The sequence below is a fragment of the Rhinolophus sinicus genome, linkage group LG01 (genome assembly GCF_036562045.2).
Source record: "Rhinolophus sinicus isolate RSC01 linkage group LG01, ASM3656204v1, whole genome shotgun sequence".
Lineage (NCBI taxonomy): Eukaryota > Metazoa > Chordata > Mammalia > Chiroptera > Rhinolophidae > Rhinolophus > Rhinolophus sinicus.
The window spans coordinates 128,988,122-129,006,114 of NC_133751.1; the positions used below are offsets into that span (position 1 = coordinate 128,988,122).

The following is a 17,993-nucleotide window of genomic DNA, read 5'->3' on the forward strand; positions in this document are numbered from 1 at the left end:
GATCATCAGCCTGGTAAAATAAGCTCCAGGTTTATCTAACCCCACAGTGTATGCTCTTTCCACTGGTCTTCCAGTCTCCAGAGTTTCTTTCCCTTGAGTAATTCTAAAAGCTCTTTAGACTAAATGCAGTGTCTACCACTTTCATATTTTTTAGAGACTCCTTGTTTCCAAAGTAAATTAAGCAATAGACCTAGAAACAGATCTAATTGATATTAAAACATGTACCATTTACCCTTACCTATGATCTGCGTAAAGAATCCAAATAGATACTATCACAGCATCTACTTCTATTAAATAGCTTGCAGAAGAGTTAGAGGAAGACAGTTTTGGAGATTTTATATTTTCTCTCCAAAAATAAATGATTTAGGACAAGAGAACTGCTATAATATGCCAGATCTTAGGTGTATACTTTTAGATGGAAGCAATTTATAATAAAATATGGAAATGCTTTTGAGAAAATATAAAAAAGTCTTCTTAAGGACATCATTCAGATACTACTCTGTATATCTGCCATCAGTGTTTGTAGATTTTGAAAATATTACTGATGACTGGTTGAGCTCTTAGTTAATCTATGCATAGATATAGTGCCTGGAAGTTACTACAGATTTTGATATCCATTCTGCCTTGCTCAGCACAACTCAGTAAAGGTCTCTTATTCTGCCCAAGTTTGGGAATGGCACCCCTACTTCCAGAGGGTCATCCCTCAGGAGTAACTGCAAACAAAAGACAGTTTCTGGCTTTCATCACACTATTTAACCTCCACTGGCCTGGTGATGAGAACTTTTATGGCTAGATTCAACAATATTAAGAAGTGCTAGCAGCTTTCTTGTCTGTCCATAATGAACTTGCTTTTCTGGCTTCACGTGTTTATCCTTTGCTAAGATACCAATGATTGTGGAAGAGATCACTTTAATGTGTGTCAGCAATGATCTCTCATAGCCAGGGTTGCATGATGGATTAGAGAATGACTGGTGGTGGTCTATGTGCCAGGTGTTTGTGGGTCTTCATTTACTGTGAGGTGATCACTCCTATTCTGATACCAGAATTGAGGTGACATATGCTTAAAGACAAAACTTATTATGTGAGGGAAAAATTAATACCAGTATGGAAGAAATGAAAGGGAACAGGGGCCTCTAAAAACAAGTCTCCTGGAGATTTCTGGTCAAAATGACAGAGTAGATTAAATTGTGTGCTCACCTCCTCCCAAGACCCATCAAAATTACAACTGAATTATAGAACAAACATCATTGAGAATCATCTGAACACTAGCTGAACAGAAGCCCTATAACTAAAGATATAAAGAAGATGCCACATAGGAGGGGCAGAGTCATGGAACAGGCAAGTCCTACACCCATGGTCTGGTGATTAAGAATCAAGAGGGATATCTCAGCTGTGGCGGTCCCCCCTTCCCCATGAGGAGCAAGCGGTCCCAGCTCCACAGCCCAGGGCACCAGTGCAGGGAAGGAAAATCCCCATAACAACTGCCTGTGAAAACCAGCGAAGATTGTGTCCAAGAGAGATGACAGGCTGCTAAAGAGCTAGGCACTGCAGGTAATAAGGAGCCCAAGGACAAACTCACTTTCTCACAAACTGATTCACTCTGAGCTCCAGCACAGGGGCAGCAGCTTGAAAAGCACCAGGGACATACAGGGAGAAACTGATTGACTAGCTTCAGCCAGCTCTCCAAGGATGAAGTGCTGGCATATGCCATTATTTCTTTCTTGAACCCTCCCCCAACCTACCTGGCAGACAAATATAGGCACCGAATCTGTGCTGTCTATTAATCTGGCTAACACAGTTCACCCCACCCTGGTGATTCCCCGAGGCTCCATCCCACTCAACTCACATGCCTGAACCTCTTTCAGCAGTTCTTCTTCAAAAGCTGCCAGGCTTGGCTAAAGCTGTGGACTTTCCTAAAATCTCTGAAAGGTCCACAAACCCCAGATAACCAGCAGATGGCCTCAGCATGCCCTGTGCCTCTTGCTAAGCAGACCCAAACCCCGAACTAGTGACAGCCTGCCTCGGTTCAGAGCATAGCCTCTCTCAGGCAACTCCTAGCCCAGCACAGGTAGCAACCTACTGTAGATCACTTTGTAGGTCCTACCAGGTACCCCCAGGCAGTGGCTGACCTTGGTACACCAGAGCACATCCCAAGAGGGCCCAGGACCAGCACACACAGTGTCTGTCTTCAGATCTTACCAAAGCACCACCCAATGAAGTCCACAAATGACACACCCCAAGGGCAGACTCAGCAGGCACCAGAGCCCTGCTAAAGTGGATACAGCTCTGTGGAGTTACCCCCACAAAACAAATTGTCTGTTGTAATCATGGCCAGTCCTCACAGCTAGTCGACTTGAGGGTCAATCCCACCTACTGACATGCCAATAACAATCAAGCCTCAACTACAACAGAAGAACACATACAAGGGACAACCCTAGAACATTTTTTCAGGAGATCAAGAAGACTGCACCACTGTGCTCCACAGGATACCTACTATATAACACCACACTGCCAACACTGGGAGACATAGTAGATCTACCGAATATATAGAAACAAACATAGACAGCCAAAATAAGGAGACAAAGAAACATGTCCCAAGTGAAAGAACCAGACAGGAGTCCAGAAAATGAACTAAACAAAATGGAGACAAACAATCTACCAGATACAGAATTCAAAACACTGGTTATAAGGATGCTCAATGAACTTAGGAGAATAATAAATGAACTCAGTGAGAACTTTAACAAAGAGATTGAAACCATAAAAAAGAACCAGTCAGAAATGAAGAATAACTGAAATCAGGAACACATTAAAGGGAATTAACAGCAGATTAGATGAAGCATAGGATCAAATCAGTCAGTTGTGTACAAGGGAACTCCCATAAGATTATCAGCTGATTTCTCAATAGAAACTTTGCAGGCCCAAAGGTACTGGCATGAAATATTCAAAGTGATGAAAGGCAAAGACTTACAAACAAGGTTACCCTACCCAGAAAAGCTATAAATTAGAATCAAAGGAGTGATAAAGACTTTCCCAGATAAGAGAAAGCTAAAGGAGTACATCACCACTAAACTGGTATTGCAAGAAATGTTAAAGGGACTTCTTTAAGAATAAAAGATCAAAAATATGAATAAGAAAATAGGAAAAACAATTTTCACTTATAAAGGCAAAGGTTAAAAGGCAAAAATAAGAAGATCATGTGAAATTAAAATAATAAATTAAGGGTACACACAATGATGAAAACATAAATGTGGAAGGATGAGTAAAAATTGTAATGATTTTAGAATGTGTTCTAACTTAGTAGCCATCAACTTAAAATAGACTGTTACAAACATAGTTTGGTGTATACAAAGCACATGGTAACCACAAATCCAAACTCTACACAAGATACTCTATACTGAGAGAGAAAGGAGAGAGAGAGAGAAAGAGAGAGAGCGAGAGAGAGAGAAGTCCAAATACAACACTATAGAAAGTCATCAACATACAAGAGAAGAGAGCAAAAGAATGAGAAAGGGACAGAAAAGAACTACAAAAACAATGTAAAAAAGCAACTAATAAAATGGCAATAACCATATACCTATCAATAATTACTTTAAATATAAATGGACTAAATGCTCTAATCAAAAGACATAGGGTGGATAAAAAACAAGACCCATACACAGACTGCCTACAAGAGATCTCCTACAGACTGAAAGTAAAGGGATGGAAAAATATATTTCATGCAAATGAAAATTAAAAAAAAACAAAAAAAAACTGGGGTAGCGGGTAGCAATACTTATGTCAGACAAAATAGACTTTAAAAGCAAAACCTATAACCATAGACAAAGAAGGACATTTCATAATAAAGGGATCAATCCAACAAAAGATAAAAGAAAACTCTTATAAACATCTATGCACCCCATGTAGGAGCCCATAAATATATAAAGCAAATACTGATGTACATAAAGGGAGAAATTGACAGTAATAGTAGGGGAATTTAATATTCCATTGACATGAGTGGATACATCATACAGACAGAAAATCAACAAGTAAACAGTGACCTTAAATCACACATTAGACCAGATGTACTTAATTGATATTTTTAGGACATTTCACCACAGAGCTGCAGAATATACTTTCAAGTGCACATGGAACATTTTTCAAGATAGACTACATGTTCCACCACAAAACAAATCTTAGTAAATTTAAGAAGATTGAAATCATATCAGTCTTCTTCTCTGATCACAATGCTATAAAACTAAAAATCAATTACAAGAAAACTGAAAAACACACTAACACATGGAGGCTAAGTAACATGCCACTAAACAATGAATGGGATAACAGTGAGATTAAGGAGGAAGTCAAAGGTACCTTGAGATAAATGAAAATGAAAACAAGGACACAAAAATCTATGGGACACAGCCAAAGCCATTCTAAGATGGAAATTTAGAGCAATACAGGCTTACCTTAAGAAACAAGAAAAATCTTAAAGAAACAATCTAACCTAACACCTAAAGGACTAGAAAAACAAAGCCCAAAAATGAATTGAAGAAAAGAAGTAATAATGATCAGAGCTGATGTAAATGAAATAGAGTCTTAAAAAAACAATATAAACGATGAATGAAACCAAGAGCTGTTTCTCTGGGGGGGCGGGGGGGGAATAAAAAAAAGAAAAGAAAAGAAAAAAAAAATATATATATACACATATACATGTATATGTATATGTGTATATATACATATACTTTTAATCAAACTCATCAATAAAAAAGAGAGAAAGCCCAAATAAAGAAAATCAGAAATGAAAGAGCAGTGGTAACAAGCACACCACAGAAACACAAATGATTATAAGAAAATACTATAAATAATTATAGGCAAACAAATTGGGCAACCTGGAACAAATGGATGCATTCCTAGGAACATATGATCTACCAAGGCTGAATCAGGAAGAAACAAAATTTGAACAAGTGATAACTGCTATTGAAATCAAATCGGTAATCAAAAACTCCTAAGGGGGGAAAAGAGTCCGGGACCAAATGGCTTCACAGGAGAATTTTACCAAAAATTCAAAGAAGAATTAATACCTATCCTTCTCAGACTATTCCAAAAAACTTGAAAAGAAGGGAAGATTCTCAAGCTCATTTTTATGAGGCTAAAACAAACCAGATACCAAACGCCAAAAAAGACATTACAAAAAAAAAGAAAATTATAGGCTGTTTTCCCTGGTGAATATAGATACAAAAATCCTCAACAAAATGTTAGCAAACTGAATTCAGTAATACATTAAAAGTATCATACACCATGATCAAGTGGGATTTATTCCTGGGGTGCACATTTGGTTCAGCAGCTGCAAATCAACTAACATGATATACCACATAAACAAAATGAAGGATAAAAAATAATATTACATCAATTGATGCAGGGGAAAAAAAAAACATTTGATAAAATCCAGTATCCATTTATGATGAAAATTATCAGCAAAGTGAGGATAGAAGGAGAATACCTCAACTTAATAAAGGCCATATATGACACACAAACAGCTAAATAAACAATCCAATTTAAAGATGGTCAGAGACCTGAATAGATATTTCTACAAAAAGGGTATATAAATGGCCAATAGACATATGAAAAGATGCTCAATGTCACTAATCATCAGGGAAGTGCAAATTAAAATGTCAACTATAATATTATATATATATATATATATATATATATATATATATATATATATATATATATATATGGTCAGGGGATGTGGAGTACAGCGTAGGGAATAGAGTCAATGGAATTGTAACAGCTATATACGATGTCAGAGGGGTAGTAGATTGGGAGAGGGGGTGTTATCACTTTGTGAGGGGTATCAATGTCTATTACATTGTTTTGTACATCTGAAACTAATAAAAAAGAAAAGAAAAACAAAAGAAATAATGAATGGATAAAGAAGACATATATATATATATATATATAATGGAATATTACTCAGCAATAAAAAGGAATGAAATCTTTTTTTTAAATGTCAATGAGCTATGACCCCCCCACACCTGTCAGAATGGCTATCATCAATAAATCAACAAAGTAGGTGTTGGGAAGGATTCAAGAAAAGGGAACTTTTGTGCACTGTTGGTGGGACTGTAAATTGGTGCAGCTGCTATGCAAAATGGTATGGAGTCTCCTCAAAAAATTAAAAATACATCTACCATATAACCCAGCAATTCCACTTCTGGGTATTTATCTGAAGAAATCCAAAATGCTAACTCAAAAAGATATATGCTCCCTTGTGTTCACTGCAGCGCTATTCACAATAGGCAAGATATGGAAATAACCTGTCTCCATCAATAGATGAATGGATAAAGAATATATATATATATATATAATGTGATATTACTCGGCCATAGAAAAAAATGCATTCTTACCATTTACAACAACATGGATGGACCTAGAGAGTATTATGCTAAGTAAAAAAAGTCAAACTAAGAAAGACAAATACCAAATGACCTCATTTATGTGTGGAATCTAAAGGATAAAATAAACAAACAAAACAGAGGAACTGATGGTTGCCAGATAGGTGGAAGGTTAGGAAGGCAGGTGAAAAAGATGAAGGGATTAAGCAGTACAAACTGGCAGTTATAAAAATAGTCACAGGGATATAAAGTACAGCACAGGGAATATAGTCAATAATATTCTAATATTTTTGTATGGTGTCAGATGGGTACTAGATTTATCAGGGTGATCACTCTGCAAGTTACATAAATGTCTAATCACTATGTTGTACACCTGAGACTAATATATTGTATATCAACTATAATTGAAAGAGAAAAAAATACAAGTCTCCTGGTTGCTGGCTTTATAGAGGGCAGCCCCCTCCCTCAGCTCTCCTCTCGGGGTTCTTTTTACTAGCCCAGAAGTGTTGGAAAGCTACAGCTAACCAACAAAGTGCCACCTTATTCAATGGTTGCTAACATTTGAGATCTTTGAAACTCTATAAAAGTTCTCAGATCTCACACATTCATAGTTGTGATTTTAGTATCTGTCAATTGAGAGGTTATACTATATGAAGAAATACGATAAAATGAGTGTTTGATCACAATAATCCCCAACACACACCACAGCCCATAAAAATCCAAGTCTTATATATTAGGAGCTCTGTTTTTTGGGTTTTTTTCCCGAAGGTGGACACAATATTCATAATTCCATACATGGAAACTGGTATAAAAATATCTGTATAATATTTTTAGCACAATTTTCCAGGCCCAGCTCACAGAGGCTGGCCCATATTAGCTGTCTCCCAGGAATATTATTATCTCTTTATAAAGATCCTGCCATCTTATCTCTCCTCTCCACTCCCCAGAACTCAGCTCTCCCATTTCTCTTTGCCTAATGCCAACTAAGAGTGAATTGCCAAAAACCGTGTTTGGAAGAAAGCACTTACATTTCTTCCTCCCTCTCTTCCACTGCTCCCCCAAAAAGATAGGTGGGAGAGGGGACCTCTATTGTCATTTCAGATAAACCTCCAGGTATTCCTTTTTGACATTAAGATAACCCCCACTATCACCACCAGCAGCACCATGGTTGATACACAAGCTGTCGCTTCCCCGTCACTCTACTCTTATTTGTGTATTTTCTTAATACCTTTAAATGCTGCAGATTAGAGTAATCAGACCCTATTTCAAGCTTGGTCCATTCTCCATGCTGGAGCCTGAGCCCAGCAATATGACTAGAGCCACTGGAATATACGTATATATTAATATAAAGTTAAATTGAATGTCATGCAGCTAAGTAAGCAATAAATACCCTTTGGAGAAATGAAAATGACCTGGGAAGCAGGAAATTATGGAGGCTGAGGGTCCCTTTGCAGAGGATTCTAAAGCATGTTTCTGCCTTTCAACTTCTCTGATTGGAAGCTGTTTGCCTGAAGCCAATGCCCAGGCCTCAACAAGTCATCAATTGAGCACCCACTGCATGCCAGGTGCCGACTGGGGGCACTGATAGGATCTGTGGACTCTTCTAAGTTTCTGTTTTAATCATTGAAAAAATGTTTCTCTTTAGCTTCTATAATTTACTTCAAATATAAAACCTAAAAAAAAATAAGTTTTTCTCCTTAAGTTAGAACTTGAGCATTTTAAACTGGGGCATTCTCTCCATACCACCATTTTAATTTTATCAAACACCTTTCTAATTTTTTTTAATTATGGTAAAATTTGTATAAATATGAAATTCTACAATTTAACCAACAAGTGAAAAAGCCAGACACAAAACTCCACATATAGTGATTCCATTTATGTGAAATATCCGCAACAGACAACTCCATAGACGCAGAAAGTTGATAAGTATTTGCTGGGGAGGCGGGTTAGATACTGGGGAGAGACTGCTTAGTGGATACAGCTTCCCTTTGGGGTGATGGTTACACAATATGGTGAATGTACTAATGTCACTGAATTGTACACATTAAAATATTTGTTTCTAATTTAAATTCACTCAGAGTATAATCATGAACAGACAAAGTTGTTTCTACTAAGTGCCTAAGTAGTGACTTGTGTAGAGAAAGGATGTGCTGAAGAGGTTAGAGGCATGGGTCTGGGTGCTGGACTTGCTTAGATCCAGGCTCTGCCACACACTCAGTGACTTGACAGAAGGTAAATAACCTCTCATCCTTGTCTGTCAAGTAGCAATTATTCTAATGCCTCCCTCTCAGTGTTATTCTGGAATTTATTGAGATTTTTATGTAAAATGCCCATCAGAGGGCTTGTCACGTACTGTTCATCTAATTAGTAATAGATATTACTGTAAAATAAATAGTATAGGAATTTAGAGACAGGGAAGGAGATGCCTCCTTGCTAGCTGGGCTCTGAAGTCATGGCAAAGCAAAGACATTGAAGAGGAATGATGGGGCAATGTGTGCCTGAATTCAAACTATAAGTATTCATAGACAGAAATTGAGATTCACCCATAATACAAATCAAAGAGTAAACAGCAGAGTGTTTTGCTCCAGAACTGGGGCATCACTGTGTGAACTGGCAATAGTACTCAATTTCAGCCTCTCTCTCTCTGAGAAGGAATAGCAGCCCTCCCTGACCTGGCAAAGTTGTTGGCCTCAGATAAAATAGATCAAGTGAGAATGGCTTTGCAAGGTGCAGAATCAGTGAGATTTTCCTGACAAGACTCTGGTGACTTGGCAGTTAAATGTCAGGTTTCAGGCCAGAGCAGAAGCATGTTTACTTAAAGCAAGACCAGGGTAAGGCTCCCGTGTCTGGCTGCTCCAGCAGCTTATGATGTTAAACATCTGTGATGTGAAGGTTGCAGTGGCGTAGGAATTAGTGAGCAGCAGATGTATAAACAAGAACGAGAAAGGAGAGTGCCCTCTACCAAGTTCATTGTTTCCACTAAACCATTTTTAAGATTTTGAAAGCATGATGGCTTCTCCTGAAAATAGCTTGGCAGTATACAAGTATTCAGAAAAAGCCACAGGTCCAGAGAAAATAATCTTTTGTCATTTAACTGCTTGAATTTCTAAACCTCACAGTTGTCTTTGGCAGATGAAACAGTGCTTTGTGAACTTTATCTCAGGAATTCTTTTCCCTTTGCAGCAAGAAGCCAAAACCACATCAAAGCACACCTCCCCAACAGAAGCCTCTGACCTTAGCCTACGATGGAGACTTAGACATGTAACCTGAAAAAGAAATCCAAATGTAGACATCAACTGCCTTAACCGCTTTCTCTTTTGTAGCTCTCAGACTTCTCAGTTTTTTGAGGAATCTCAAATGGTGTGATATATTAGGCAGAATACAGATATTGCAAAAGTATAATGCCTCAACTTCATTTGGACATGGAGTCAAGGATTATTTGGTCTGCCATTTTGCTTTCAAGTTGTTTGAGGGTGTGAGTGTTTAATTTTTTGATTTTCCCAAGGGACCCGAAAACTCTTCTCTTCCTGTTTGGAAATGGGAGGAAGAAAACATGATGGGATTCCCACAGACTTGAGTAAACTTTATCTTCAGCAGCATGATGACAATCCGGAGGAAAGTCCAATCAAGGCATTTACTGTAAATGATGAGTCTGACACTGCATTGTTACGCACTATATTAGTGCAAGTCTTTATTCTTCCCATACTTCAACACTGAGTTTTCTAGAGTTTACATTAGTTCAGAGACTTTCAAATTGGATTGACTATTTTCATGAACACAGAGAGAATGGGTTACCATTTCAGAAATTCTCTGAGGTTTTACCTTTAAATATTGTTTTGTAGCCAGGGGATGATGGCACTTCATGGATTGCATTTATTGAAAAAAAAAAAAAAATGGAGTATGCATAATTGCTGGACTAGATGAAAGCTAGGTGGTTTGTGAATGAAACATGTACTGAATGTTAGGATGTACAAATGAAACAGGTGGTTACATTGGAGAATGAGGTAGATTATTTGATTACTAATATGGCATTTTAACAAAAACTGAACAATCTAGATATAGAATTAATCACACACAGTTGTAATTTGGTTTAATGATGATGAACTCTGCTTTTGTAATTTCAATTTTCTTATCTGAATATTTATAAATTCTTTTTTTGAATTTAATTATCTGACCTCATTTAATATACATCAAATGCTGATCCTGTTTGTAGCAAGTTTTGCTTTTATAAGGTTTCAATAATATCTGAAACAACACATTAAAAAAGATAATTGTTTGTAATCGTAGATGTTGAAAGTAAGAAGGTGCCATCTTGTGGTATTGACTTGTATTTATAATAAATAAAGTGCTCAAGAGACTGAGAAGTTGGCTGTTCTAGATTTATTCACTTGTGAAGTGCTCTTGCTTTGACAAAAAGTTTTAATAACACTTCCCATGTGTCTCTGTTTTAGAGGTTGACAGCTGAAATCACCAACAGAGAAGAAGAATCATATCCCACATTCTCAACACTATCAAGTATACTGTGAAATAGAGCCAACCACAATTACACAGAGTAGTTTTTAAAGAATATTTAAAGCTCAGTTGATATTATAACAAACTACTATAATAATGTAAATACTGATAAATGACCTGAGAGAACTCAGAAAATGGGAATGTTAGAAATATGATACAATGAGCAAGATAGAGGACATTTGTGTTTATACTATGACTTCTGTTAACCATTTAACACTTATTAACTGATTTTTGTCCAATGACACCCTGATTTTAAAAGCAAGAAGTAAGTGAAAAGACAATAGCTTCTGTCAACAGAGTGGATGAAGAAACAACTCCTAGAGTTGTCCTTGTATTAGTTCACTTTAACTAAAGCTTTAATAGTTTTGGTAATAGTTCAAGAGGTCCTGCTTTGGAGATCAAAACCTGACGGTGCCCTTTCCCACCGATGTGATACTTACTATACAAGAATTATACACTATCTCTCCCTCAGTTGTTTGACCCACAAAAGGAAAATAAAATTATTTTCTTCTTAAGGTTGACAATAAATGTAAAATGAGGTGCCAGTTCAACATAGCAAAGAAGGAGGATTTGAACTAACCTTTTCCCACAGATACACCAAATATACAGCTAAATATGAAAACATTCCCACCGAAAGCAATCCGAAACCTAGTTGAGCTACTCTTATACATCATGAAAATGAGAAATAAAGAAAGAAAACATTGACATGGGCAAAAGAGGCTTAGACACAATCTCACCATAAACCCAATCCCTAACATGGTAACTCATGGGGAGGGAATTCACAACCCTCAGCTATTCCCTGAGGAGAAAAGTGCTTAAGCCCCATATCTAGCAACACAACATGTTAAGACCTACACCTGAAAGATGCACCCCCCCAAAAAAAAATAATAAAAATAAAAAGAACCCCTAGCTTTGCAAGCCAAAGGAGCTTACATCAAAAGACTCACTAGGCTATAGCAAACTGAGAAACAGTACTTAATGGGCACAAATGGACTCACAGTGGCTACCCCCCTGTGCATAGCTCTGAGACAGCAGACAGAAAGATACCCAGTTTTTCTATGAAAGAGGCTTATTAGCTTCTCTTCATAGTGGTGGCCTGAGGGTCAGGCTTATAATTAAACACACCGCTAGAGTCCTGACTGAAATCATTACCAGAGACCAGGTAGGCTGGTGGGTACCATCTCTGGCTCTCCCTCTGTCCCATGCCAGGTCAACAGTATCCCCAAGAAAGCTTGGGCACATATATTGCAACCCGACTTTTGTGGCTGACACCCAGAAGATACATCACTTGATAGCTTGGCTGTGGTGAACAGAGAGGCTTATGTTCATTGGTTCAGCGTGATAGTAACAAACAAATAAGCAGTTCCTAACTGGTTATCATGCTACCACTCAGTGCAGAGGAAGCAGGCAGAAATGCCATCTCTAAGTTTTCCCCAGAAAGACGCCTAATTGGGTACTTTAAAAGCTGCTGCCAGAGGATTTGGCTTCCCATCAGGCTAAATCTAGGTGATGACTTAGAGCCTACCCACTTTGGGACACAGATCTTGATACACTCTTCACTACTGGGACCCACTAAGTACAGAATAAGCTGCCCTGTTCTTAGGAAATTCACAAAGGAGAATCATAAACGTATGTGCAGACAACCAAGAGCTAGAGTAGCATTGAGTGAATGAATGAATCAATGAATGAATAAATAAATAAAACTTCATCTATACAATGCCACTCCTTCAAGTCTAGGAGAGGTGGCTGTTTTATCTAATATAGAGACACCAATACAGAGATTCAAGGAAAATGAAGAAACAAAAGCATATGTTCCAAATTAATGAATAAAACCTCATAAAAATACCTAAGTGAAACATGGATAAATGATTTACCTGATAAAGAGTTCAAAATAATGGTCAAGATGCTTACTGAGGCTAGGAGAACAATGCATAAATAAAGTGAGAATTTCAACAAAGAGAAAATATAAAAGCACCAAACAGAAAACAAAGAGCTAAAGAATACAATAGAGGGATTCAACAACAAACTAAATGAAGTGGAAGAAAGGCTAGCTAACTTGAACACAGGGTGATAACACATTCAATCAGAGCAGCGAAAAGAAAGAAAGAAAAGAAAGAAAGAAAGAAAAAGTTAACATAGCTTAACAGACTTAATGGGACAAACTCAAGTGGACCAGTATTTGCATTTAGGCATCCCAGAGAGAAAATTGAAAGAAAGAGAGAAAAACATATTTGAAGAAATAATGTCTAAAATGTCCCTAACCTGGGGAAGGAAACGCATGCAGATCCAGGAAGTACAGAGAGTTCCAAATAAAAGAAACCCAAAGAGATCCAACCCAAAATACATAATTGTCAAAAGTTAAAGACAAGATGACAATCTCAAAAGCAGCAAGGGAAAAACAACGTCTCATGTACAAGGGAACTCCCATTGGCTATCTGCAGATAGATTTCTCAGCAGAAACTTTATGGGAAAAAAGGGAGTGACAGAATATATTCAAAGTGCTGAAAAAAAAACAAACAAACCAGCCAACCAAAAATACTCCACCAGCAAAGTTGTCCTTCAGAATTGAAGGAGAGATGAAGAGTTTTCCAGACAAGGTAAAGGATTTCATCATCAATAGAAGAAATGTTAAAGTAACTTCTTTAAGCTGAAACAAAAGGGTGCTAAATAGTAAAAGGAAAGTATATGAAAGTAAAATCTCAAATGAAAATGGAAATACAACTTTCCAAAATCTATGGGATACAGCAGAAGCAGTTCTAAGAAGGAAGTTCATAGTGATACTGGCCTACCTCAGGAAACAAAAATAATGCCCTATACACAATCTAACTTTACAACTAAAGGAACTTAAAAAAATACGGACAAAATTCAAAATGTGTAGAAGGAAGGAAATGATAAAGATCAGAGTAGAAATAAACAAAGTAGAAACTAAAAAGAACAATAGAAAGGATCAATGAAACTATGATCAATGAAAGATAAACTTGATAAACCTTTAGCCAAAATCATCAAGAAAAAAAGAGAAAGGGCCCAAATAAATAAAATCACAAATGAAAGGAAAAAAAAGTTACAACTGACACCATAGGAGTACAAAGAATCATAAAACACAACTAACAATTATGCACAAATTGGAAAACCTAGAAGAAATGGATACGTTTCTAGAAACATAAACCTTCCAAACTGAACCAGGAAGAAACAAAATCTGTAGAAGCAAATTACTAGTAATGAAATTGAATCAGTAATCAAAAAATTCACAACAAACACAAAGTCTAGGACCACGTGGCTTCATAGGTGAATTCCATCAAACAGTTAAAGAAAATTAATACCTATCCTTCTTAAACTATTCCAAATAATTGAAGAGAAAATAACAGTTCCAAACTCATTCTATGAGGCCAGAATTACACTAATAACAAAACTGACAAAAACTCGGCAAAGAAGAAAAAGAAAAAAAAAATTACAGGCCAAGATCACTGATGAACATGGATGCAAACATTTTCAACAAAATAGTACATGATCAAGTGGGATTTATCCCAGGGATTCAAGGATGGTTTGATATTTGCAAGTCAATTAATATGATACACCACATTATCAAAACCAAAAATAAAAATCACATGCTAATCTCAATAAATGCAGAAAAACCATTTGAAAAAATTCAACATCCATTTATAATAAAAACTGTCAACAATGTAAGAAGGAACATACCTCAACATAATAAAGGCTATATATGAGAAGCTCCCAGCTAATTTCATACTCAATGGTGAAAAGGTGAAAGTTTTCCTCTAATATCAGGAACAAACAAGGAGACCCATGCTCACCATTTTTATTCAACATAGTGTTAGGAGTTCTAGCCATAAAAATGAGACAAGAAAATGAAGTAAAAGGCATTCAAATAGGAAAGGCAGAAGTAAAACTGTCACTATTCGCAGACGGCATGGTGCTGAATATGGAAAACCCCAAAAACTCCATCAAAAAACTGTTAAAACAAATAAATTAATTCAGTAAACTTTCAGGATGCAAAATTAATATACAGAAATCTGTTGTGTATCTATACACCAATAATGAACTATTAGAAAGAGAAATTAAGAAAATAATTCCATCTATGTTTGCATCAAAATAGTAATATACCTAGGGATACATTTAACCAAGGAGGTGAAATCCTGTACCCTAAAAACTGCCCAACATTGATGAAAGAAACTGAAGGTTACACAAATAAATGTCAGGATACACTGTGCCAATGTATTTGAAGGATTAACATCGTTAAAATGTCCATAAGGGGGGCGGGGGGTGGGGGGTGGGAGATGAGGGTAAGGGGGATCAAATATATGGTGATGGAAGGAGAACTGACTCTGGGTGATGAACACACAATGGGATTTATAGATGATGTAATACAGAATTGTACACCTGAAATCTATGTAATTTTACTAACAATTGTCACCCCAATAAATTAAAAAAAAAAAAAAAAAATGTCCATACTCCCAAAGCAATCCACAGATTCAATGCAATCCCTATTAAAATACCAATGCATTTTTTCATAGAACTAGAACAAATAGTTCTATAACTAGATTAATATGGGACTTCAAAAGACCCCAAATTGCTAAAGCAATTTTAAAAAATAAGAACAAAGTTCTAGGTATCACATTCCCTGATTTCAAACTATACTACAAAGTTATAGAAATCAAAACAGTACAGTACTAACATGAATACAGACACATATATCAATGGAACAGAATAAAGAGCCCACAAATGTACTCACACACATGGCCAATTAATCTACAAGAAAGGAGGCAAGGATATGACATGGAGAAATGACAGTTTCTTCAATAAATGGTGCTGGGAAAACTGGACAGATACATGCACAAAATGAAACTGTACCACTCTTGCACCATATACAAAAAAACTCAAAATGGATTAGATTCAATGTAAGACCTCACACTATAAAACCCCTACAAGAAAACATAGAAACAGAGACCAAAATGATGGTTGCTAGAGAGAAGGGGGTATGCAGGATGGGGGGAAAGAGAAGGGGAATATAGTCAATAATATTGTGAAAAGTTTGCACAGTGATAGATCAGTACTAGAATCAGTGAGTGATCACATTGTAAAGTGCAACAATGTCAGATCACTATATTATACACCTGAAACTAATACAATATTGTATACCAACTATACTTAAATGAAAAAACGAAAACAAGCAGTTAGCTCTTTGACATTGATCTTAGAAATATTTTATTGGATATGTCTCCCTGGGCAACAGCAACAAAACCATAAATAAAATGAAACTACATAAAAATAAAAAGGCTTTTGCACAGTGAAGGAAACTATCAACAAAATGAAATGAAAACCTACTGAATGGGAAAAGATATTTGCAAATTATATATCTGAAAATGGGCTAATATCCAATATATGTAGAGAACTCATACAACTCATACAACTCAACATCAAAAAAAACAAACAATAGAAAATAAAATTTTTAAAAAATAGAGGACCTCAATAGACATTTTTCCAAAGATAACAGAGAGGCTAACAGACATATGTAAAAATAGTCAGCATCACTAATCATCAGGAAAATGTAAATTAAAATCAGAGTGACCCATCTACTCATACCTGTCATAATGACTAATCAAAAGTCAACAAACATGTGTTGGTGAGGATGTGGGTAGAAGAAAGGAACCCTCATGCACTACTGGTTGTATGGAGGTTCCTCAAATATTTAAAATAGAACTACCACACGACCCAGCATTTCCACTTCTGGGTATTTATCTGAAGAAAACAAAAACACTAATTCAAAAAGATACATGGACACTTATGTTCATTGCAGCATTATTTATAATAGCCAAGACTTGGAAGCAACCTAGGTGCCCACTGTTAGATAAATGGACAAAAGAGAAAAAAAAAAGATGTGTTACATACGTGTCCAATGGAATATATCTCAGGTTTTTTTTAAAAAATGGTGCCATTTGTGACAATATGGATGGATCTAGAGGGTATTAAGTGACATCATTCAGACAAAGACAAATACCATAAGATTTCATTTATATGCAGAATCGAAAAAATAAGCAAAACAGATTCATAGATACAAAGAACAAACTGAGGGTTGCCAGAAGAGTTGGGGGAGGGAGATGGATGGGTGAAAAGGTGAAAGGGAATAAAAGGAATTTCCAATTCTAAAATAAATAAGTCATGGGGAAATACTGTATATTACAAAGAGTATAATAATATTGTAATAACTGTCCAAAGCAGATGGTTACTAGATTTACAGTAATCATATCATAAAGTACATAAATGTTGAATTGCTATGTTGTAACCTGAAATATACTAGGTTGGTGCAAAAGTAATTGTGGTTTAAAAAGATAAAAATAATTGCAAAACTGCTATTACTTTTGCATCAACCTAATAAAATTTTGTCAATTATACTTTAATAAAAAAGAGATAAATTAAGTAAACAATCTCATTTATATTTGCTTTCAAAATAATAAAACATCCAGAAATAAATATAACCATGGAGTTTAAAGTTCTGTACACTGAAAAGTATAAAACACTGATGAAAGAAATTGAAGACACAATAAATGGAAAGCTAGCCTATGCTCATGGATTGGCATAATTAATGTTGTTAAAATGTCCTTCTACCCAAAGCAACCTATAGATTCAAGGCATCCCTATCAAAATTCCAATGGCATATTTCACAGAAATAAAACAATCCTAAAATGTGTATGGAACCACAGAAGACCCCAACTAGACAAAGAAATATTAAGAAACAACAAAATTGGAGTCAACACTCTTCCTGATTTTAAACTACATGGCAAAGCTATAGTAATCAAAAGAGTATGATATTTGGCATAAAAGCACACACATAGATAAATGGAACAAGATAGAGTCCAGAAATAAATCCATACATATGTGGCTAATTAATTTACAACAAAGGAGCCAAAAATATACACTAGGGAAAGGATAATCTCTTCAATAAATGATAAACTGGGAAAACTGGACAGGCATATTCAAAAGAATAAAACTAGACCACTATCTTGCATACATCACATGCAAAAATTAACTGAAAATGGATTAAAAACTTGAATGTAAGACCTGAAGCCATAAAAGTCCTAGAAAACTACCTAG

At 36.1% G+C, this 17,993-nt stretch overlaps 1 protein-coding gene and 1 long non-coding RNA gene across 5 annotated transcripts in view; one reads left to right on the forward strand and one right to left on the reverse strand.

The window, feature by feature from the left end:
* The window catches only part of THSD7B (thrombospondin type 1 domain containing 7B), an 802,394-nt gene extending 791,639 nt beyond the window's left edge, over positions 1-10,755 (forward strand). For 3 of the 4 annotated variants that reach the window (XM_074335732.1, XM_074335728.1, XM_019752567.2), the window contains one exon: positions 9,558-10,755. In XM_074335732.1, the coding sequence (XP_074191833.1) occupies positions 9,558-9,639 (82 nt within the window). In that variant the 3' untranslated portion in view covers positions 9,640-10,755. The remainder of the gene's footprint in view (positions 1-9,557) is intronic. The other variant, XM_074335740.1, reaches the window with a different exon arrangement.
* Positions 1-17,993, reverse strand: part of LOC109458701 (uncharacterized) — a 264,722-nt gene that overhangs the window by 13,603 nt on the left and 233,126 nt on the right. The window lies entirely within an intron of this gene.